Raw genomic sequence first — 23,548 nt, forward strand, 5'->3', positions numbered from 1 at the left:
GCCCCCGTCTTCGGCTCAAGCCCTTTGTGGCAATAAAGCGGCGAGCGCAGGCCGGGAGCGCCGTTGGAGCTGGCCCCGGCTGCGGTGCGCGGCAAATGAGTCACCCCCCCCTCCGCCCCCCCAGCGCACGCTTCGCCCGGCCTCCCACACCCACGGAAACACGGCTGCTCCATTTTGGATTGACAGCGAACCAAAAACCAGACAGAAAAGCAGCAAGTTTTCCCCGTCCCGACATGCCGCACATAGCATCTCAGCTGCAGCGAACTGGCTCATGTTACCGGGGCAGCAGCCAGCAGCGGGAGCGCGGGGCCCTGCGCACCAGCTGCCGCTCGGGGACAAATGGCTGCGGGGACACGGGAAACGCAAAGAAAGGAGAAGTGGAAGAATTATTGCCAGCCCGGGGATTGAATTTCTGTCTGCTCAGCACACGGGTGAAACGCACCCCCAGACTACGGCACAAAGGCTTTCCCCAGAGTCTCTGCTCCCTTCCAGGGTACGACGGTGCTCGCCCCGAACCGACGCGCCACCGGCTCCTGCACAGACGTTCCCAGTTGTCAGTGCATCGACCTGATGCAGCGCATGTGGAGACACCGCTGTTGCATTCCCAAAGCTGCTCTGGTGGTGTTGCCACCTACCATTTAAGAGCTCGCTTTCTCACTTGTGACTCCCTACTAAGAGATGCCTCCAGCCCAAAACATCAAGGCTCCACGCAAAGCCCTACTTACCCGTCCTTAAGTGAGTGGCTTGCCACCCACCCCAGACCTTTCAGCTTTCCAGCTCAGCGAGGGCAAACCCTTGCTCTGGGCTTCTAAAATGGGGTCCCCGTGCAGGGAGCGGGTGAGCTGCACCCCCTCTAGCGCCTGCCCCAGCGGGAGGGCTGCCCAGCCCCTGCGCACAGCTCGCCTCCGCGGGGGCAGGAGAAAGCAGGCTGGGGTTCAGCACAGGAAAAGGTTCCGGTCTGAGGTATCTCACGCTGACACCGCGCCGGAGGAGAACAGCACTTACCGTGTTTCTTGGGGTGCCAGGAGTCCGGGGTGCCCTTAGGACTGAAGGAGAGTCCCTCCCTCTCTGAGGCGCATCTGCCGACGTGCCCCAAGAGCGGCCTTTCCAGGCAGAGGAGCCGCTGCAGCGCAGAACAGCGGCTCCTCACAGGCATTGAGGCCACCAGCAGCGATGGCCCGGAGCTGGCCCAGGGCTGCATTCAGCTCTGCTGCTGCTCGGTGTCACCACGAGCCAGTGCAGCAACTCCACAGCTGACAGCAGCCACTAAGCTCCTCTCCGGGCCAAAGTAGTTGGAAGATTGGGGTGTTGCAGGCAGGCAGTCACCAGCTTTCACAAACCTTGCTCAAGTACGTGTCATGTGCGGCAGAAACACAGAAACGCAGCAGGGAGGGGACAGCAAAAGGCATCCTTGCCTCACCGCGCTCCCGGTGGGATAACGCTCCCTGCCTCTAACCTGCACGTCCGACCCAGGCCCGGAGGGACGTGCGTTCCTCCCGTTCTTGGCAGCAGGAGTGAGCCCTGCTCCTGGCCCTGCCGGCGCAGCAGAGCCGGCTTCCCTGGACCACACGCATCTCATACTCACCAGAGAAACCACAGAGGGGAAAAGCCATTGGGGGAAAAAAAACCCCTTCAGCCACAGACAACGCTTCATAGAGCTGCTCTGAACCACAGCTAACCCATCAGCTGAGACAGGGATGCTAGCTCAACAGCTGAGGTGTGCAAGGAGCCCTTTCTCCCTGGTCCCCCCTGCCCCTTTCCACTTCACCCCTTTCCTCCGGGCTCCTTCACCTCCGCTCCCACGGAGCCCGTGGTCCCACTTGCCTCCATCGCTGGCGGCTGCAGGCTCCTCTCTCTGCCTGGTCCCTGCGTGCATCATCTGCCTCCTCTCCAGGCAGCTCCCTCCTTCCACAGCTCCTCTCCCTTTTGAAGAAACTGCCTTAGCAACTGGCGGCAGGCCAGCAAGATCATGGGTTTTTCCTCCCACCTCCCTTCTCCTCCAAATAACGAGATGGCCAGGGAGGGGGAAGGAGCCGTAAGACCTCATGTGCTGCGGCCGCAGGAGCCCTGTGCGTGGCAGCGGGCTGGGCACAACTACCGATTTCCAACACTCATCCTCTGGGACTGACGCTCCAGGGACGCCAGGTGCGCCAGGGTCACGGGCAGGGAGGTTTCTTTCTAGTCCTCCTTCCCTCTCCCTTTTCCAACCAGCATGTCCCCAAAAGCCAGCCAATTCCCCCCCCCCCCCCCAAACATCTCCAGATCTAGAGCATCTGCCAGGGGAAGGCACACCACAGGGCACAGAAGGAACAGGTTTTAAATCGCCCATTTCTGCGAGGATTTCCTTCCATTCTTCTGGTCCTGCTTTACCCACCTCCTGCTACTCTCCCCGGACTATTTCCTCTCCTGTTTCCTCTCCTTTTCCCCCGATTCACTGGGCTTCCTCCCCCTCCCCCTGTTCCTCCCCTTGCTTTCTCTCCCTTGCGCAGTTTGGCCTACAGCCTTTATTACTTGCTGCCTTTACGTCTCCCTTCCTGGTGCGAGCGGGGATGACATGGATTTTGTGCTTGTGCCAAGCTCTGCATCTATTAGAGAGGGGGGGGAAATAAAAAGCCACGAAACCCTGGAAGTTTGCTAGAAGACAATACTTGGGAAGTCTCGCTTTCCCTGCACGCTGCCTTACAGCTCGCACCGGGAAGGGATTATTCGGGCTGCGGAGGGTCCACACTGGGGTGGGAGGCATGGAAGGACGAAACCCCCTTCCCTCCGCTCTAATGTTGTCGCTTACCACCGCCTTTTTCCTGCCTCAGGCCTGCCAGGGGTTAACATCATTGCAGCAAGGGTGGCACCTTACTTCAGTCAAAGGTTTCCTCCTAAATCCTTCGGCTTTGTCACTCTAAGTGGTCTGCATCTCACCCCCTGCCCTGTTTGGGGGGAAAGCTTGGTGAAGCGATCTGCCTAATATGACCTTAAATTAAGGGGGTGGAAAAAAAACCAGGAGACCCCACTGGGAAAAATCGGGAGGGGAATTTCAGCATTAGGGCCACAAACGCAGGGGCCTGGGGGACGCGGATGAGGGGGGGCTTCGAGTCCCGACTGTTTCAGCAGACGCAGCAGCATTTTCAAGCCAGGCCCGGCAGCTGGCTCAGAACACGAACACGAGGGGCTATCGATTTCAAGACAACCATTTTTAAGCGCAGCCCTCCGTAGGGCTGGGAGCAAGTCAGGAAAAGGCCTGCGGTGGCCGCCAGGAGGGCTGCCCGCCGCAGGGAGGTCCTACCTGTCACGGTGGCATCAGCCGAAGCCCGGCCTGCAGGAACCGGCACAGGTTCTGCCTCAGCTTTCGCACCTCCTGCCTCCAGCAAACTTGACGACACTGCTTCTGCTGCTCTGACTGGGGCTGAGGGTCACTTCGGCCCCTGATAGCTGCCCCCACGTAGAGAAGACAGACAAGTTAATGCTCTCATTTCAGGGCTGAGGAGTGCCTTTTCTCCATTTGGAGAAGACCTGTCCTGTAACTCCATTTTTAAAGCAGGAGACCACCTGGTGTGAGTGCATCAGAACACCTTACTTCCCTCCAGACTACAGGCAAGGACCTCTGTGAATCCAGCTGCAAGGACACGGCTTTAGGCTACGCCAGGGTTTAAGGAAGGTCCGGTGAGCTGAGCTGCCAGACCTTGGCTTTCACTGGATGAAGGCAAGAGCGGGATCTGGACCCAGATCATATCCCCCCAGGAGGAAACGTGCACAAATGGTAGCAGCAGTGACACCCAAAAAACACACAGGGGCTGACCAGCACAGCCCAGAGATAAGCCAGCTTCAGCAGCAAGACTTGATCCCAGCTATGGAGCTTTCATCCAAGGAGGGCATTGGAGGTCAGGACAGGAGCAGCCCAACTCCAGGATCTCAAAAGCCCTTGGGGGTTACCTGTGGGTCCTAGCAGCCTCCACAAGCAGCAGCTGCTCTGTCCCCTGCCCTCCGACACCGTCAAATGGGGAGAAAGAGAAGCCCGGGGTACACCAGCAGCACAGACCCGAGCTGGCTGCGCTCCAACGGCGTCACGGTCACGGTTCCTCAGACCAGTTCCTCCCGCTGACGAACCTCCTGAGCACACTGACTCACAGCTGCCTTAGCCGGGGAGGGAAAACTGGATTTTGCTGCTCTGGGAGCCAGGTTGCTCCCATCTTGGAAAGGAAAAGGATTCGGGTAAGCAACAGGGCAGGGGAGCCGGGGACGAGCTGAGCTTGCAGTTTTGCTCTTTGACGTCTCAGATGCAGGCGACAGCTCTGGCAGAAGCGATGCTGGCAGCGAGGCCACCCCTGTTTAGATGACCCCCCACCATCACCTGGCAACAGCCTTGAAAACAGAGAGCAGAAGCAGCTCTCGGCAGAGTTCAAAACACTGCTTCCATCCCTCCAACGCTACAGATTACTCCCCAAACGCTGTGTGGCCTCGCCAGCCTCACTGCTTATTACTGCAAACCTAATTCTGGATGGTTACATTTGTCAATCTAAGTGAATAACCCTAATGCAAAAAAAAAAAAAAAAAAAAAAAAAAAAATCACCTAATCACCTCTGCCACTCAATTTGGGTTATTGAAAAAGCCTCAACTTAATGGGTCGGGGATCACCAGGACACCCAGAATTACTGGCAGAGAGGAGTATGATTATGATTTGTCCATCCCCGCTGCGAGACGGGGCAGCACCTGGTGCATGGCAGGGGCTCCCGGGACGGCAGCGATACAGAACGACATCCAGCACGTCTGTAAAAATTGCAAGCCACTGACAGACACTGCAGGAAACAAGTGAGGGCCGAAACGCGTCCAGTGAATCATCTGCTACAAATTGGTTCAACCAGTTTGAAGTCCCACACCCGAAAGCAAAGACAACCCGAGACTGTGTAATCCCAGGCAAAGGAGTGGGGGAGAACGGGAGAGAAACGTGCCAGGCAGGAGGGACGGCTCTCCGATGCGGCCCTGGGGATGAGCTCAGAAAGGCGGCGAGTCCCAGCTTGCTCCCTCCTGCCAGAAACTCTTATTCCTGCCTCCCCTCCCACGTCCCATGCTCCTGCCACGACCTTCCTCCTGGCACGGCTACTCCCTCCAGGCAGGAGCTGGCACCTGGAGATCCAACGGGAGCCTAGAAAACAGGTCCCCGCGGGGAGTGGAGGTGCAGGGGATGAAGTGAACAAGACCGTGGAAGGAGAAGGGCTCCAAGGGCAAGGGACTTGCTGAATTGAAGTGTCCTTGGAACGGATGGGAGGAAAAACTGACCTTTCCACAAGTCCATGGGCTGCTCCTGGTGGGTAGCGAATCCACTTGGCTCTGACTAACTTCATTTCATGCCTCAACCTGAGCCAGGGTCAGTGCTTTCCGAGGTGAGGATAAAAAAAAATATTAAAAATAAAAATATTAAAAACAAAGAATACCCCTCCTCCAGTCAATCCCAACCTAGCCGGAGCCTTCCTGGCCCTGCTCGCCAGGTTCAGAGTGTGCACAGCGGCTCCAGCCTGCCTAGCACCCGTGCCCAGGCAAACCTGGCTTTACGTGTTATGGCCGGGCGCTGAAACGTGCCCCGGCTGGCTGGTAAGCTCTCGGTGGGACAGTGGCACGAAGGAAAAACTGCAACCTCAGGAGCACTTGACACGCTGAGCCTGTTTTCTTGAGCTGCTCTAAATGCTAAAGGCCTTCAACTGAGAGGCACCAAGATTTAAGCTTAATTTAAGATTTAAGATGAACAGCAGGAAAAACCTATTTAGTGCGACTCCTTTCTCCCCAGCAGTCTCGCCATCCGTACCAGGCAAGCAGGACCAACAATTTCTGTATCGGTATCTGTTCCGCAGGAATTAATCTAAACTTTTTTCTCCATCAGCTTCAGTAAAACAGGCGATTTGGCCCTGTTGTTCCAGAACGCCCCGTGCCATCTGCAGGTAACCATACAGGGAAAACGCACCCTGCTGAAAAGGGTTAAAACAACCTGTTTTAAATAAATAGCTTCATGTTATATATAATCTATCATCCAGAGTAAGCATAGGAAAAAGCGCATTTTAAATGCGGTTTTTGACTGCGGTTAACCCTGAAATTAGGGACTTTATCTTTTCTTGATTATTGCACTCATCTTTTTGAAGTATAGCTATTCCCAAAGCCGAGCTCAACTCCGCCACTTTAAAATGGCTCCTAACGCGACGCCTTCTCCTAACACAGCCAAGTCTCCAGAGAGGTTACCGTGCACCTTCTGCATAAAACAGGTCTTGCAACTGTACGTCAGCCAGCAAAGTTAATACCTGCCACGCAACGAGAATAAAGTTAGTAACATATTTTGTAAAACATTGTCTCCGTGTTAACCCAAGGGAGAAAAACCAGGCGCTTACTGATGGTTTACTATCTCACACAACCCTGAGAAGCATAATAATTTACCGACATAGAAATGGAGGGCTTAGCAGCAGCTGCACTACATAAACAGTCACTGGGGTGCTCTGAAGTTTCTATCAGTATATGGTATATAAAGCTGGGTGAATAACTGATTTTTCGGTTCGCTGGCAATCCTGAAAAAAAGTTTTAAAAAAAAAAATTCATTTGGGGTCGACTGAAACAAATGTTTCGCTTTGACTGTTCAGCCCTTTACAAAAGTCAGCGCCGAAGATCATTCAAAATGAAAAGTTGCTACAAAGAGAAAAATCTCAAAGCCTTTCATTTGGAAAATGCTGAAACAAAATAGTTTTTTTTTCTTTTCTCTCCAGAAAAAAAGTTTGGCAAATCAAAACTACTCATAAACTTCCATGTTGCCAAAATTTGGGGTTTTTTTCTCAGGATTTTACCCAGCTTCAGCACAAGCAATTTACACCTATAACAACTTAAACAGAGACATTAGTAATCCTAATGAAATACAGGCTTTAAAAAAAGAAAAGTCTCAGCCACTGCACAAATGTCCTGAAACTGAAACCCAGAAGAAAGTAAGCTAAAAACCACTAAGCTTTTCTTGGCTCAGCAGGAGAATCTTATTAAGTCCCTGAATCGTATAGCCACAGATTTGGGACATTGTAAAAATTAAATTAGTCTTAGTTCTTATTAGCAAGGCAAGAAAGGAACCAGGAGATTATGATACAGCAACTGCTATTGTGAGCCAATTTTTCAGCGTGTTTCTGCTTTTCTCCTGTAAACCAACAATTAGCAGGCATTCTCGCTCCGCTCGTAAAGGTGGTGTTATTTTTAATATCGGGATGGAGGTTTCTGACTTTCCACTCAGACTAATGCAATTCAAGGATTTAATGCCACGCCACAGTGAGATTCCCATTTCATTTCCCGATTTGTTTCATTTGAAGCCTCTGCTTATTTGTGCTCTGTAGTTGCACCTACCTAGGCAGCAGGCATAGGGAGAGACCCAGGACAGCGAGGAGTTAAATCCTTGGGATGCAGAAGAAAAGCCATCCATCCCCATGCACTTCCAGAAAGCGGGATGGCCTCAATCCCCTCCTGTTTTGCCTTTTGCTGGGAGTTTTAACACGGACTGCTGGATGGCTCAAATGGGGACACAGGCTGGCCGGCTGGGACAGGAGCGGTGCCCTTCACGTGGGCCCAGAGAAATAGATGGGATTTATCCAGATCTCTCCACGTTTTCATTCAGAATACGATCGCTTCATGTGCCAGGGAAGAAGCAGGAGCAAGGCACTGCATTTTTCTAGCTGCTGTATTTTTAAGTTAAGCTGGGCTTTAGCACAGCCTGCCTTCGTAATTCACAGCTTCCAGACATCCCACCACGCTCCTCAGCGGAAATGGTAGAAAGCAAAGAGCAGCTATTCCGAATGTCACACCCAAGCCTGGTTTTAAAACAGTAGAAAACAAAACAAAAGTGGTTTTCCTATTTCATGAATACACAAGGATGGGCAGCGACAGTTTGCTGGAAATTGTTTTAACAGCTCACAACTGAAAGCGGCTTTGAACCCAGAGAAATCCTTGGAAGAAAAAAATCCCAACAAAACCCAAAGCAGAACTCAGACCATCTCAAATCACAACTACGCTATGAAACTGTAGCCTTCCAAGGACAAACTCCAAAGCAATATTTAATGAGCCAGTATTCCCATTTATCATGAGTTCATTTGAATACTGGAGTCCCTACATAACACTGCAGGCAGGTTTGATTTATTGTTATTTTTTTTTAAATAGCACCTTTAATCCCCAAAGGGCCGGCTATCAGCGCTACAGGGCAGAGCGGGGCTAGGGGCGAGCAGCTGGGCAGCACAGCACCGCTGGTCCATTAGGCAACGGTGTTTCCAGCAGGGAGGTGCGAAGGGCTGTCCTGCTCACCCGTCCTCAGCCCTCCCGGGAAACAGCACTCGCACCAGGGAGAAACCAGCCATCTCCGACCCTGCTCCAAATGCAAGGAGCTGGAAATCTCTCCAAGGGAGAGATGTTGCTTTTAGCCCTGTGCACTCAGAGTGGAAGCCCGGGGAGCTCCAGCTACCACTTCTTCAGCCAGAGAAGACAGGATCTCATCCCTTTCCCCCCTCCAGTTTACAGCATCCCAAAAAACACCCAGGTTTTACACAGTGGCTTGCGAGCCCGAGTTAAATGAAAAAATAAGAAAGCTTGGTTCTGTGCAGAAGAGTACGGAGGGCTGGGGTTCCTGCACACCAGGACCTCTGCGGTCCTTGGCCGCGTCCCAGGAGGACAGACAAGCTGCGGGGAGCCCCCGACACACACTCCTGCTGCTCCAGGTAGGCTTGCGCTTACTCCTGGTTTCACACCTCCTATCCTAAAGCTGCTGCTGCGTGCTGCACCGGAGGAAGACCGACACCCCCTTGCTCCAAATCTCCCCTCACAGCCTTTTGGAAGCAGAGCTTTCCCCTCATCAGAGGTCTCCAGCCCAGGGCACGTACACGCAGCCTCCCAGGATCGATCAGAGCCTAGAGACTCATGTATTTCTTTGAGAACTGCAGCCCTTCAGAGTATCAGCTGCTGAACACCGCCCGGTGAAACCTAGAGATGTGGCGTGGTGCCACTGGTTTTCCTTTCAGCAGAGCACAAAGGGCTGAGGTTCTGTAAGCACCCCAAACACCATTTCAGCACCGAAGATGAGCATCTCCCATGTGCTGCAAAACCCTGAGCAGTGCACTCATGGGACGCCTCTGTACTGGACCCCGGCACCAACCTAAACAGCATCCAGTACCTCACAGGATAATCCCAGCTGCACTGAATGTCACATATCTCTCTATGTATCTGTCATTGTGTGTGTATAACCACATAGAACTATATATGATCATTATATAAAATCAGCTCCTAACAGCAAACTCTAGACAGGGAAAATGGTCTGGGCAGCATAAATTATACAAGCAAAAGCAATTGAAAAAAATCCCTATTTCAACACTTAAGTTGAAATGTTTTGCTAGAGAAGCCAGTCTTGAATTTATCAGCCTCTTCTTTGACCAACTCCAAAGAAGCAGGGAGGGGGGAATAAAAATCACACTGTGACTGTAGCATCTCTCCTGACCCTGCCATTCGAGCCAACTCTCCCTGCAGGGAAAGGGCACCTGTAATCTGGGAGCTGCACTTCTGCAGCTACAACAGCAACTGCAGGAGAGTTTTTTCTTCCCCCTCTCTAGTTAATTAGACTTTCCCAGGTGTGGGTTTGTTTTGCAGCAGAAGAGCAAGGCCTACCTCTATCTTGTTTTCCTCTTTTCCAGTGGCAGCTCTATTTTTGGGGAACCTACAGCAGTGCTGTAGTAGTCTGCAGTGCTCCATCAGGCAGGAGAGCAAAGCATGCCGTGTTGAAAGTAGAGCATGAACTCCCTTGTGATCCTGCCAACGTTCCCTTGTCCGCCTCTACCTGTTTGGGTTGCTGAGAAGAAACTAGAGCCTATTATCAGGCCTGCTTCTTTGTCAGGTGTTTCTTTGATGTAAATTCAACCATGATCAAATGTGCTGATCGCAGCAAACAGCCAAGGAGTAACAAACATGCAAACTGCACAGTGACCTGCAGAGATTAGAGCAACCCGCGCTGTAGACAAATCGGTAAGATTAAACACAAATGAGCTAAGAAGTCTTGGGAGAAGTACCCAGGGAGACAAAAATAAGCAACGCAGACAGAAAATAAGAGAACAAGGCAGACCAAAGATTGAACAGACCCTGCTAGTACATAAATCAAAGCCTTCCCCTGCCTCCCGGTGCTTTAGCTTTACCCTAATGCTTCTACTCCAAGGAAGTCAGCGCTAGGCTTGCTGCAGGGAAGCAGGCTGAGAAACTCTTAGTGCATCTTTGCTGTGTTCTGCCTGTCACACGGCTGTCACCGCAGAACCAACTCAGCCCTTACAGAGGAAAAAACAGGCTTCCCCCCCCGTTTTTTTTTTTTTTCCCTTTTTTCTTTCTTTTTAAAAGACGTCTGGAGACCTGCTGACCGGAGTTCTTCGCATTCAGAACCACCCCGCTAATCTCAGTGTCTGCAGAGTCCACCTTCACTTACCACCCTGCAAATTCAACGAAAGCCTACCTGGAACTAATGGCACTACTGATATTTGTCTTCCAGCAGTGTATATTTCCCAAGCAAAGAGGACCAGGAGACTTGCAAGGCCAGAAAAAAATCACATGCACGTATATAATGTGATGCAATCCCATGGCTGTACAGCTTTCCCTCCCGCTTTACATTGGGGATACACGCGCTAAGGTATGGTCTAGAGTTCCTTGCGTGCCTCATGCTGTTCAAACATACCGCAAAGACGTCCCTGCCTGCAGCGCAACAGCATCTTGAAAGGTTTCTTTAAAATTTGAAGAGTAGGGCTATTCTTTTGAAGGTGGAAATATTTAATTTGGGGCAGCATAGTATGGCATTGCATTACTTCATTTTTCATCTGTTGCCAGTAGTGATGTCATCACCCTGCAGGCTCTCAGATTTGAGGACCATTACTGACTTTGGGACCACTTAGCAGTATGGGTGTCTAATACCCTTCTGCCACCTGGCAATTTCATGGAGAAAACAACAGAGCACCTGAGAAAAGTACTTTTTCCACTAACCAACCTTTCGGCAACTAAATGGGGTCTGGTGCCTTCCTAGGGGCTTATTTATCTTTCAGATCCCACAGTTGTAGATAGCACTTTCTGTATCCCTCAAAAATTCAACTTCTCTAACAGCAGCACTGGGAAACCTGTACAATTCCTCCTGTAAACACGCTAAAATCCCCGTTGCCGCTGCACACCATGGCTCTTTCCACCGTCACTTGTAAACCAGGGCAGTGACACTGCGTTCACACTTGCAAAGCCAGAATGAATTTTCAACCCTGCTGATCAGAAGCGGCGGAATAAGATCAAGGTGTCAGCGAGGCAGATTCCTGCACGCAAGGCCTATTGTTTTCTAATGAGATTTCAGCTGCGATCCTCCCCAGTCACATCCCCGAGATCAAAACACGCTTTCCGAGATCAGAACGCTCAGAAACAGGTTGACAGCAAGTCCTGAACTATCTCCCCGAACGCTGCGGTGCCATTAGGCTGGCGCGGGCAGCGCTAAACCTCACCGGTGCTAGTGAGGATCTAGTCTAAGTGTGCGTCAGTCCAACTCTGGTCTGACTATTTTTGTCCTGGGGGTTCAGTATATTTTCCTGCACACTTAAATGACACAATGCAACCCAACATGCAACACATGAGCTTAGCAGAGCCACCATCCACATGCAGTTTACAGAAAAAAGGCAAAGGCAAATGCTATCTTTCTTGCCAGGACTGAGGTAAGGTCTGCAGGTCCTGCAGAAATCACTTGGAGCTTCAGGTATTCACTATCCCTATCCCTACATGCAGGACCCCCGGCTGCTACGCGGCACTGCCCGTGCAGGCCAAGGGGAACTGCAATACTAACAGCACCCGAGGGGCTGATCCCATCCATCTCGTCTTCTTAAAACCTGCTCAACTCAGAGGTTTAACCCGAGCAGGGCTCAACTGGAAAGTCCAGATCTCCTTCCTACATCCACTCCCAGTGTCAGGGGAAGGTGGCTTTCATGAAGAGAAGGGAATTCAAGCACGCACACTGCAACATTTCAGTAGTTTCCTGAGACAGGCTAACCTCCAAAGTGCCAACATGGTCCTCCAGTGCACTGCATGAATGAAACGCTGGGAATAGGAGCCTGTGCCAGCTGCAATGGTCCTACAAGCTGGAAAGGACCAAAATCCCTACCTCTTTGGTCCTGGACTGGGGGAGAATTGGCTCAGGCCGCCTCTTGAATGAAAGAGCAGCTTTCCTAATGACTGAGCTCACACTGCCAGCCTGCTAAGGAGCTGCATTGATTTGAAACCTAAAGGACAGCTGTTTGTTCCTCCCTTTCCACTCTGCTTCCTCCTCCTTGGCCAAAGGAGGAGGAAAGTTGCCAGAACAGACTTCATCTAGGTGGACAAGGGTAGAGAGAAAGAGAGAGGACACCCTCTCAAAATGGAAAAGGAGGGAAAATTGTACCCTTAAGAGCACAAAGCAGCCACACAACTGCTCATTTTGCCATTGTCAGAGGGAGGCAGCTCAGTCCAAGAGAAAGCAGAGTAACCTGCAATAGTCCTAACAGCTGCAGAACACCCGTTGCCAGCTGCATGTTGATTCTTAACTCACTGCAGCATTAACTAAGTGACAAAAGGCTTTAGTGCTCCTAACGAAAACACAGTCCCTGCACTCAGTAAAACATCACAGCCATGAAAAAAACACCCCTTTCGGTAGTAGAATTCATGTGCAAGCAGGTTTCAGGTCCAAGTTGCTGAAATTGGGACAAAATGCTTGATGAGATTTGGGGCTGGGGGGCGAGAGGAAAGGGAGGGTTTGAAGGTGTGTGCAGGGGACACCTCAGGTCTGCTTTTGATTTGTTTCCAAAACAGCCATGCTTTTGTATTTGTGCTAAAGCTCCCTGTAGTTTAAAAGCCAAAATGTGATCAGAAAAGGCTTGATGGACCTGGAGCCAGCCCCTGCATTATTGAAAGAGGCTGTTAGATACTTTCCACTCCGCTCTGAACTCCTGTGGAAGCTGCTCCCAGACTCTTCTCCAAGGCTGCTGTGAGGAGCTGAAGGGCCTTCGGAAGAAGTCCAGCACAACTTGTTGCCTCATCTTCTATAAATTCCTTGGACTGGTGAGCATAAAGGAGCAAGAAAAATCAGCAGTCCAACTACTTGTGGAGTGTCTGCACACAGCTGCAGTTCACTTGTTCTTTCCAGGCAGTCTCCTCACAGCCTTCTTTTCTCCAACTGAAAAAGACCTGCAAAACCAGCTCCAACCACAGCAAAAATTACAATTCAGTCAATATCACAGCTCTGCAGACCTAAGTGACAGCCTGAGGGGACACTAGACAGAGCCAGTTCTGCCATGACCACACATGTCTTCTGCACATCCCACCGTACATCAACCTGCTCCTCTGACCATATAGCTGTCCCACTGACTTCAAAAAGCACGCTGGGATGAAGTTGTGTGGCAGGAGCAGTGCAACTGCCCTCCCTTTCCCTGTGTCACTGTGGCCAAGACTTGTTGCTATCCCAAACAACAGGGCAGATCCAGACTAGCACGGTCTTTTGGACATTTATACGAACAGGATGCAGTTAACAATCAGAAATGTCACCAGGACTAGCACTGGAGAAGCCAATTTGTCTGTTTCTTTTACTACTAGAGTTGGAGTCTGTTACAGACAAATTCCCTGAAGAGGCACAAGGTGCTGTAACAGTGCCACCAAAAGTGGCTGGGGTAGGACGGGAGGGCTTGTTCTCCCCAAGATACAAGTCCAAAAGGCTTACCCCTCCGCAGAGCCAGGCCAGCTCTGACCCAGCACGGCTCATTAGGACGAAGCTGAACACCACAGTGGTCTTGAGGGTTTGTACTGCAGCAAGGTTTGTGGCGCTCTCGGTACTACGGCACAAGGCCACAACTGCCTGAGGTATGCTGGACAACTCCTTTTCCTCTGAGGCATCCTCCTGGGTAGCTGGAGGCCAGTCAACAGATTAAGGTCTGATCCAAAGAACTTTCTTTTCTCCCCTTGTGTAATGCCTTCTGAAGACCAGCTCAGGCGAGACAACGCTTCCTGCCATTTACAAGATTAAGGCTGTCTTGAAAACCACACCTGGCTTCAGTAAGCTGCCCTCACTGCAGTTCTTTGCTGTCTAAGGGAAACAAACACCAAGTGTTTTATCGCTTAAAGGTTTAAAAACAATTGAGACACAGTTCATTGGAAGAGCAGAGACAAAGACACAGACAAGGCTGCTGAGCTGAGCTGAAACTGCCCCTCTGCTTCCCCTCCCTCCCCACTTAATAACTTCATTACTTTAAATACGGCAGGTGAGGCTCACACAATGACAAAAATCCTCGTAGGAAACCTACTTGTTTTCTTGCTTGATAGACCTGGCACCAACCATGCACATGCTTGCAGCATGGGACTGCGCATGCATGTGTACCAATAAACCCGCGATGGACCAGCCCTGAGGAGTAAGAACCAGTCTCAAGAGCTGAACTGCCAGCATTGGCACAGGTGTAGCAGGTCAGCGGCAAATGCCACCTTGGTCACACGAACAGCGAGGACACAGGTGGAAGCCCAGCAGAGTACCTTAGGCCATAGAGCCCAAGAGGGTCAGCTTCATTCTGATGCCTCAGTTCAGTTTATTCCACACACGCACATGTAGGTACATGTTCCAAACAAAAAAACTATGCCAAAAGGAACATTAAGCACATGGAAATCCATGCTAAAAGAGATCATTAAGCCTGCTTAAGCAAATATTCAAAAATATCTATACCACCTTAATTTGACTCTCCTTTGAATTAGTCTTTAATTAGTCTCATTATTTTTTCTTCCCCAGGACCACGGTCTCTTTTAGTTCAATGAGAAGTGGGGTTTTTTGCCTCTTCACATTCTACAAGTAGTCCCAAGCCTTATTTAAGGCACACAATCCAATTCCTATATGGAATATAGTACTAGGAACCTCTGCAGGTATGTGCCCTAATGTTAGGTGAGTACGGTCCTGACAAAATCAGCAGATCTGCAGAGGAAGATTCAGAGCCCCTAAACTAGGAACATACTTTTCTTTGGTGACCATATAGTGAATCCAGACGTAAGACAGTGAGCGTTCCCTTTGAGATGTGCATGACACCTGTATCAGATGAGTCCTTCTCAGATGTCGCTCAAACTACACAGAGGAGCACGACATTTCAAACAGAGTTGATCTTTGCAACCCTGCTGTAACACAGGGATAATGACACATACTACAGATTTAAGAACAGGTAGATGAGATGAAAACAAGAGCTCCAGCAGTTTTGGGTGCTTAGCACATGCACCTGACCCCTGGCGTCGCAGAGCCCTGATTGTATATCAAACAAGCAAAACTTCTGACTGCTTAAGCTACATCCCGGAGCAATTAGCATTTCTGCACATCCCAATCAGGCAACTCATGCTGGGCACCAAAGGACAGAAATGCACGAGTGACCTCCTGCAAAAATGCCGGCATGGTCAGCAGCTTCAAGCCAGGAGAGCATTGCACTCCACTGTGCCTTCTGCGTAGTTTTCACATAAGGCCGTCCTTTCTCTTTAGCTATATGAAACAGGGGCCCTGCAGAGAAGAGTTACACTGTACTACTCTGATTCAGAGAATAAATCTGCGGAGGGCATGAGAGAAGGATCGGGTGAAGACAGGATGATATGTAAGTAACGCCTGTCACATTGCAGATGCATGACAGGACTGAGGCTGCAGTTCCAAATCACAGCAGCGGAGCTTAGCTTTTGAGGATTTGATTTTATACCTACACTCTGGATTTATAATGTACCTCCTTATTTTAAAATATTTTTTAAAATAGGTCTTCTAACATCTGGACTTGTATCAATGCTAAAACATGCACCAGTGTCTGCAGTCCAGCTCTCTACCAAAAATAACTGATAGCAATAGCGGGCTGTTGCGACGCACGCAACTTAGCCTCACCCGATGGGTTTGACACATTTTCTCTGCAGTACAGTAACAGAGACTTGGGTCTCTGAGGCTCAATTCCAGATTTTTGAGAAACGCTGCCAGTGGGCACCGTGTGTGCCCCTGTAATCCATCCCAGGCTTCTCTCCTCTCCAAATGCCCCTGCTCCTCATGCTTGTATCCCACTTTCTCCACCACCTGTTCTTCCTATAGCTATCCCAGCTGCCTACACTCCAAGTCCTGCTTCACCACCTTATTTCCCCTACTCAGAGCTTCACCTGAGCTCTTGCTTTATGTTTCCTTCCAGCTCCTCCTCACCCTGTTTTTAGCCCTCTGTATTTGAATGTGTTGTTTCTCCCCATCTCCTTTCATGCTCCAGGTTCACCTAAGGGAGCAGACCAGGCTGCTTGCTGCCTTTAGTGGCTGTGCTCTTCAGCACAGAAGCCCAATTATGAAAAACTTTTCTGCTTTTGTAGCAGACACTCCTAGCCAGCTGCTATGCAATTATTAGATACCATATGCTTTTCTAAATGACATTCAAGTGTATTTTGCAACTATCCTGTATTTTCAGACTGCTCTGAAATTAAAAAGATAATTATGCAGAGGTGCGGAACCAGCACAAAAGAGTTGCACCTAGGTGTAAGTAGTTGGGCCAAGGCTGATCGATCCATCTTGCATGCACTGACCTAAGTCTCCCTCGCATCCTGTAAAGACTACCAGATATTCAGCCCAAGTGCAGCAGTCCTGCAGTCCAACAACAGAACTTTGCACGTGCCAATTTCACTACCAGGTAAAATTCTGTACAACAATCCAATGTGATGAAGGGTTAACTTCAGTACACACTAATTGCATTTGAGGGCATCTACGTACGTTATTTGTAAGCTTTATTTTTGGAGTCTCAAAATGAATCTGTCAAGCTAATGATACTCTGAGAAGGTCTTAACGTTTCAAGTGCTGTGGGAAGTACAGCACTGCTAACACCTGCAGCAGGTGGTAATGCTCCCGATAAGTCAGCGCTGAACCACTGAGCATCAGAGTGCAGTCTTTTGGATAATACAAGCAGAGTCCAGCTCTCCTTAGCAGTCATTCAGGGGCCTGCAGCTCGCTGCACAGTGGGAGTTTTGGACTTCGCTTCATGGCCGTGTTCCAACTCAGGCAATTGCATCTGAACCGAGTGTCCTCTGCTGCTTCTGTTGGCTGGGCACATAAGCGCCTCGCTATTAAATGACACTAGTTCTCAAGTGAATGTGATACACGTTGACATGTCTGATGACAATGCACAGCAACACGTATGTGCAGAAAGTATCAATTACCGTCCTGCCCATAAACCTCCCGGCAAGATTAAACTAGATAAGGCATGCCGTGTCAATGGGAACAGCATGGAAGGACGACCCCGATGCAGCTGGATCTGCTAGACAAAACTTTCTGCATATGAACAAAGCTGCCTGTACAAGACGGGAGGAGAGAGGTAGAGGAGCCTGTCTGTCCATCCCACAATCCACAAGAAAGAAGGGGGCTTAAGCTAGGAGACAAAAAGCAATGCTATGTTTTAAGGCAAGCAGCATCCACCTCAAAAGGCTGAATTCAGATGGAAGATTTATGTCTCAGCAGCGTGAAGGTCTGTGGGATGCAATTTTTTTTTTTTCTTTTGGGCAGAAAGAACATAAAAACCCCATAAACACACTCTAGGTAGTACCAGGTTTCACAACGTTTCAGATTGGTACATCAGTCACAATAGAAATCTCTTTTCCCCCCTGCCATTTCTCCCCCCTCCCCCATCTACGGTGGGCCACCAATACTGCACTTGGAGACTGGAAGACAAATGGGCAGCTGCCTCTAGAGGCAATTGTGAGGAGACTAAAGATCAACTTGCAGCTGGCACTTCCACCCCCACCTCTCCTTAATACTTCAGTCCACTTGCTGCCAGACAAGGATCATGAGTCAGCTCCTAAACATATTCTTGAAACAATAGCTGTAGCTCTCTGCTGCAGCTCTACCACTGCTCTGACTCCAAGGGACACGCCACGGTTAGGAAAACAAAAGGACCGATTTTAACCTACAGCAGCCCAACACCAGAACTGAATGACATAATAAGCATGCACTAAAGAATACTATGCTAAACCTGCGAGATTAGCAAAGCTAATTTTGACATGTAACAGGCATGAAGTCAGTACTGTAATGAAAATCTGCAGAAGCAGCAAATAGAAGTGTTTTTGGGGCTACATGGTAAAGCAGATGGCTTTTGCATAAACCTTTTCAGCTACAACAGGGTGCAGTTTGATACCACACCATTGTACGCTGCAGTACTAATTAGAGGGCAAAGGAGCCAATTTAGCCTTTACAAATTAACTTTATCACAACTGTAAGAGCTGCTCTCTTAATTCTGAGTAGCCACCCCTCACTGAAACTCCCGTGTTCACAACGGTGCAACTCCAGCGCGCATCTCTCGAGGACCTTTCGAGAAGGAAACAGCTTCCTTTTGCAAGGACAACATTTCAGCTTACCCGCTAATGACATCAAACGCAAACTTTAACTTTTCTGACCCAAGTGCTGTCAGACGATAAATAATTCAAAGAGGTAAGAAAACGCATTGGAGATTTCTCCGAACTAGATATGAAGTGATGAACTGGTGGTGACTACTGAGCACTTAAAGAGCCGTGCACATAGTAAAGGTTAGACATGGGAGAGTCTGTGCCCATGCAAAGCACCCTCAAGAAATATCAGCACTCAGAGCATGCCTTACCTGCTGACAAGTCCACTGATATCCTCTGAAAAGATGTTGCTGAAAGAGCTACAGTGCAAGCTAACATGTTAGGAAACTTAAGCAAATGCTACCTTTACATTTTTATTTCTAGCTAAGAAATAGGCAAAACTAGTTGTCCTTTCTCACCTCACCATAATTTGTCTCTTACAGCTGAGTACTGCCAATTACTTTGAAGAAGCCTCTAACCCAAAATACTGACATGTCCTGAGCCACATCGCCCTACAAGCCAGAAGGCAAATTGGAGACAGAAATAAAAGACCACCTCGCAACATGTTCAAAGAGGCAGGACGATTAAAGAAAAGTCTGCTTCTCCTTCTGCAGGACCCTGGCAGGTATGTTTTGTGAGACTGCGCAAGACAAATTAGAAGGTTCTACTGTTAATGCAGCGCATCGATTTTCCCATCAACAGAAACGTGAATAACGTACACAGCCTATATAAAAAAGATAGCAGACTATATACATATGTATCTTTTAAATTATTTTATTTTGTGTAAGCTAAAAGGAAATTTACACACTTAAATCTCAAAAGACCTTGGGCATGCACATTGACCTTTTTAGAGGTTCTTCTACATAGCTCTCTTTTTTTCCATAGGAATTTCCCCAGACATTTACAACCCATAGTTTTTTACTGTATATACAGCCTAAAACCATAGCAATCTATGATTATGTCATTTTACACTGTGCAAAATCAAACAGGAATAGTGGTACAACAGAACATAAAAATTTTTAAACAGGCAAATTTCATCATAAGACATTCATATAGTTTTGGTCCTTCTTTTCCAAATCAAACTGATTAAAAGCAGACAACCTTCTAATGACCCCAAAAAAATCAAGTGTTTAGACAGTGATCCATAACTGGAACAAGAAGTTACTGACAGCATACCTTTCAAAAGGCTATTAGTGACAGAGCCGTACTACTGAAGTTTAAGAACATAAAAATTGATCAGCCAACCAATCAAACAGTGGGAGGGGATGGGGGAGAAGAAAAGGAAAAACACATCTTAAGCTTGTTAAAACACAAAAGAAATCATTGGATTTTAAAAAAACAACAATAACTGAAAACCCGCGAAGGGACAACATAACCTTTTGGTTTTTTCCCCAGCAACATGTATTTTAATATATGCAGGAAAGAAAAAGATGCTCAATGCAATCTAAAAACCTTTAAGGGGGATTTCACAGATTGTGAAGATTGAAGTTTTCATTATGTGTTTCCAGGATTTTTTTTTTTTAAACTTTTTAAAGTTTTGTAAGAAGGACACCACCAGTGTATTTCACAAAGACATAAATGTATACACCCCAGCACAACAAAAAGAATAGATCTTCAAAAAGATTTACCCCCAATTATTTACATTTTTCTCTAATATAAATTTAGGACTCCAGTATGTAAATAAATATACATTACTATGTATACCTTTCTAGTGCTGCTTACCAACAAATCATCTGAACTTGATTTTTTTTTTAATTAAAGCAAGATTGCTTTTTACGACCCACAGAGGGAAGGAAAAAAAAAAATCAATAGAAAACGTCCAATTCACATCACTTTAGTCTACCTTTTCTTGGCAGCTTGTTGAAGGTGTTAATGTGGCTGGGAACATCAACACCTTGGCATGCATGAAAGTTAAGTCAGGAAGGCTAGAAATCACCTTGGCAGCTTCTTCACTAAGATGTTCTTCCTTTTTAGGCTTCCTGTTGAGAAGAAAAGAACAAAGTGCATTAATCCAGTACCTGATATCCCTTGGATCACTGAAAGAACCACTGATTGAAGCAATGTTCTGGCAGTTTGTCTCCCATTGACAGGCACTTCTGTAAGCTACTTGAAGGTAGTCTAATGTTATAATACCTACCTGCCTATCAACAAAATATTAACATAGAAAGTCAGCAAAATGTTCCTGCATATTGTTGCAATAAGGAAAAAAAAGACTTCCTATTCAGATGCTAATTTTTATATATTTTTCTTTTTTCTGGCAGGTTCCAGTGTGCCATTCTGGGACTACTCACTTGAAGAAACAGCCATGCCCATATTCTAGGGATAAGACAATTATTAAGGAGCATTAGTTCTGAACTACCTAAATCCAGTATAATCTTTCACAATAAAATGGAAAAATCTTGAAAGGACATGAAGAAGTTCCTAACTTACTTCTTAATACTTTTAAAAGAAAAAGAAGGTACTTATGCTGTGTTTCTGACATGACCGTACTCAGATTATACATCATACCGCTCTACATCATGATCCACAAACGCTTTTTTCCCCTAGGGCTCATCAGCAGCAAAAGGTGGCTCTCAACTTGCAGCTACTTGCTTTGAAGTGCAGTAGTATGTGTAGCCATAATGATACATACAGCAGTTTGGGAATCACTGGTGTTTACTTTGCCTTTTGCATTATTCACAAGAATTACTGAGCGCAAATGAATAAAGAGGTCTGAATCCCATGTTGCTCAATCCTCACTATTATGCAAGAAACTCACATTTCCTAAGTAAAATGGACTGGCTCAGACTGCTACAGAAGACCCCCCCTCCCCTGCCCAAACACACACACTTTACAGACACGTGGCTTATCTTGAAGAACACTGCCTGTTACTAGAAAAATGAGGTATTCCATCCAACGCTATTCCAGTTTGAAAAAGGCACCTGCTGCACCCTGTAACAACATCAGAAATTCTAGCTAAATAAGCTCCCCCATCTCTGGGGCAAAAAGCTGAGTCAAAAGGCTTGAACCAAATAAACTGCCTTCCCCTAGAACACTTCAGAAATTTCCTTTCTGTATCTCTTCTTAGCTATAAACTTTAAACTGAGCCCATGAGAGGGCAATCACCACTCCGATCACGAAGCAGCCTGTACTTATATTTTCTTTTGTCAGCACCCATCAGGATTGTTTCCTGAACTGATCAGAGATCAGGGGAAAGCAAGGGGCTACGTGTTTGCTTCAGCAGCAGTCTCAGAATTTTTTAGCTAGGAGGAGAAGAAAAAAAGAGCTGGAGTCAAACTCATCCTTGACATCACTGATCACTGTGTTGACACTGAACTATCACTTTTGTTTGCTACTTGAAATCTCCACTTGATGAAAGATCTCTAGATGAGGCAGCCTAGATACTAAATCTGACTTTCCTTCACTAGAATAGCAATATTTTCTTTTCTCTGCTGCAGTGGAATTTCATGAGCCACTGACTAGGCAGATTACCAAATTCTGGAGGATAAACAAAGCTGTGTGCTGGATTTATTGAAGGAAGAAGCAGAGCGCCAATATGTGCCTCCTTCTCTAACAACTTCACAGTCAGCTCTGTTTGCACTCGAAGGACTATCTCTGAGCTGTTGAAATGTGGTTGTCACCCACCACTGTGTTATCAGTATCTGGTGCCACTATTAGTAATCACTTACCACAAGCCTCTTAAAGGTACAAGCTCCTGGCGATCAAGGACTTACAGCTAACAAAGGAGTGTTTGACAGAGGAAGCCAAAGGAAGAGGGCTGACTCAGAGATCTGCATTAAAAGGAGTTCCTGTAATTGTTAATCAGGCACTGAGATGGAGCTCACACACTCCTTGCTATTTATATGCCTCTTCCTCCTCTGCTCAACTGTAGCATGCTAAGAAATGGCACTGCTGGGTCCCAAAGGCAGTGCTGCATTTCATTTGGTGATCATATGGAGGACCTCTATCACAGGACAATGCTGCTGCTCCGGTTGTACGAGCTGGTCTCTGCAACATCACCACAGAACGTGCACACCAGCGAGCACAGTCGGATGTGAATCTCACCCGATTACTGAATGCTCCCCTCCTGGCTGGATGCCCTTTATCTACTTAATGTGCTCTGTAAAACTATCTATAAAGAAGCAGCTAACACACTTACACAGCAAACGTTATTTAAGTATGCCCAAGTTACAGCTATAGATACAATCACTTGGTAATGAGGCTCAAAACCTTTTTTTAAATTATCTCAGTGCAGAGAGGGATGAGACAGCCTAAAGTCTCCATTCCTCAATGGAGAGGGGCAGGTTCCTCCGGAAGACAATAAAACTGGACACTGCAAGTACCCTTTCTGGGTAACAGTCAGCACCTTCGGTAGCAAATATCACCAGGGCGAACCCTAAAGAATTACTCACTAACTCTCTAAACTTAAAAGACAAAGTAGCATCATCACTGCAGACTGGTTTTACCCTTAAAACTTACCAAATTGCCTAATAACTGCGATGCCTTTTGATAGAGGCAAGAGAAAGAACCACATCAGGTGCATTAATTTCAGTCACCACTTCTGCTGAAGATGTTCCCACTGCCAAGAGATTCTTTTGCTAAACCTTGGTCAGGGGGCGGGGGGGGGGGGGGGGGGCTGTTGCGGAGCTTCCAATCATGTACTCTTAATTTCTAGTTACTGTGGCTTACAGAAGGGACACCCAAGTGGATTGTCAGTGGCAGCTGTACTACCTCTGTCTGCTTTGGAACCAATGGTTTAGTAATCAAAAGTTCTGAAGGACCCAGACCTGGCTCAAAACAGGGACCCTGCCTATTCAGATATTAAAACTACCTTTTACAGAACACTTTGCCCCCATCTATCTCTTCTCTTGCACTAGGTTCCTCCCAAGACAGAGGGGATGCCCTTACCCAAGCAGATAATTGCAAGTCCCTCTACCTGTTGGCACGAAGTTTCCTTTTCAAAGGCACGTTAACACTGACCTGCAAGAAATTAGCCAGACTGACAAGCAGGAAAGTTGTTAGAAGAAAACGTAGCAAGAAATGGGGAATACTTTGTGAATGTATCACTGACACCTCACTGTTCTGTTTTGCATTCCAGCCCCTTCCTGCAGTGTCCAAGTCTTTCAGGACTTCAGTCATCTCTCATGTTTGTCAAGGGTTTTGTGGACAGCAGCAGCGAGGCCAGGCTCTAATAGCAACAATGAGTCGATTA

The 23,548-nt window shown here is 47.9% G+C and overlaps 1 protein-coding gene and 1 long non-coding RNA gene across 6 annotated transcripts in view; one reads left to right on the top strand and one right to left on the bottom strand.

Annotated features, from left to right (window-relative positions):
• The window catches only part of AFTPH (aftiphilin), a 71,536-nt gene that overhangs the window by 3,295 nt on the left and 44,693 nt on the right, over positions 1–23,548 (bottom strand). For 3 of the 5 annotated variants that reach the window (XR_015708884.1, XR_015708883.1, XR_015708886.1), the window contains one exon: positions 20,201–20,336. Coding sequence is in view for 2 of the 5 variants with exons in the window: in XM_087777091.1 (XP_087633217.1) it covers positions 20,192–20,336 (145 nt within the window). In the remaining 3 variants the exon portion in view is untranslated. Of the gene's footprint in view, positions 1–19,115; positions 20,337–23,548 lie in introns of those variants that run through there. The other 2 variants (XM_087777091.1, XM_087777090.1) reach the window with 1 other exon arrangement.
• LOC148053104 (uncharacterized) lies at positions 1,826–22,871 on the top strand. Its single transcript, XR_015708889.1, has 3 exons — positions 1,826–2,145; positions 18,801–18,982; positions 20,332–22,871. It is a non-coding gene; the product is annotated as an uncharacterized LOC148053104 (long non-coding RNA).

Source organism: Nipponia nippon, unplaced genomic scaffold, assembly GCF_047370975.1.
Source record: "Nipponia nippon isolate SJK-2023a ecotype South Korea unplaced genomic scaffold, ASM4737097v1 scaffold_4, whole genome shotgun sequence".
In the NCBI taxonomy this organism is placed as follows: Eukaryota; Metazoa; Chordata; class Aves; order Pelecaniformes; family Threskiornithidae; genus Nipponia; species Nipponia nippon.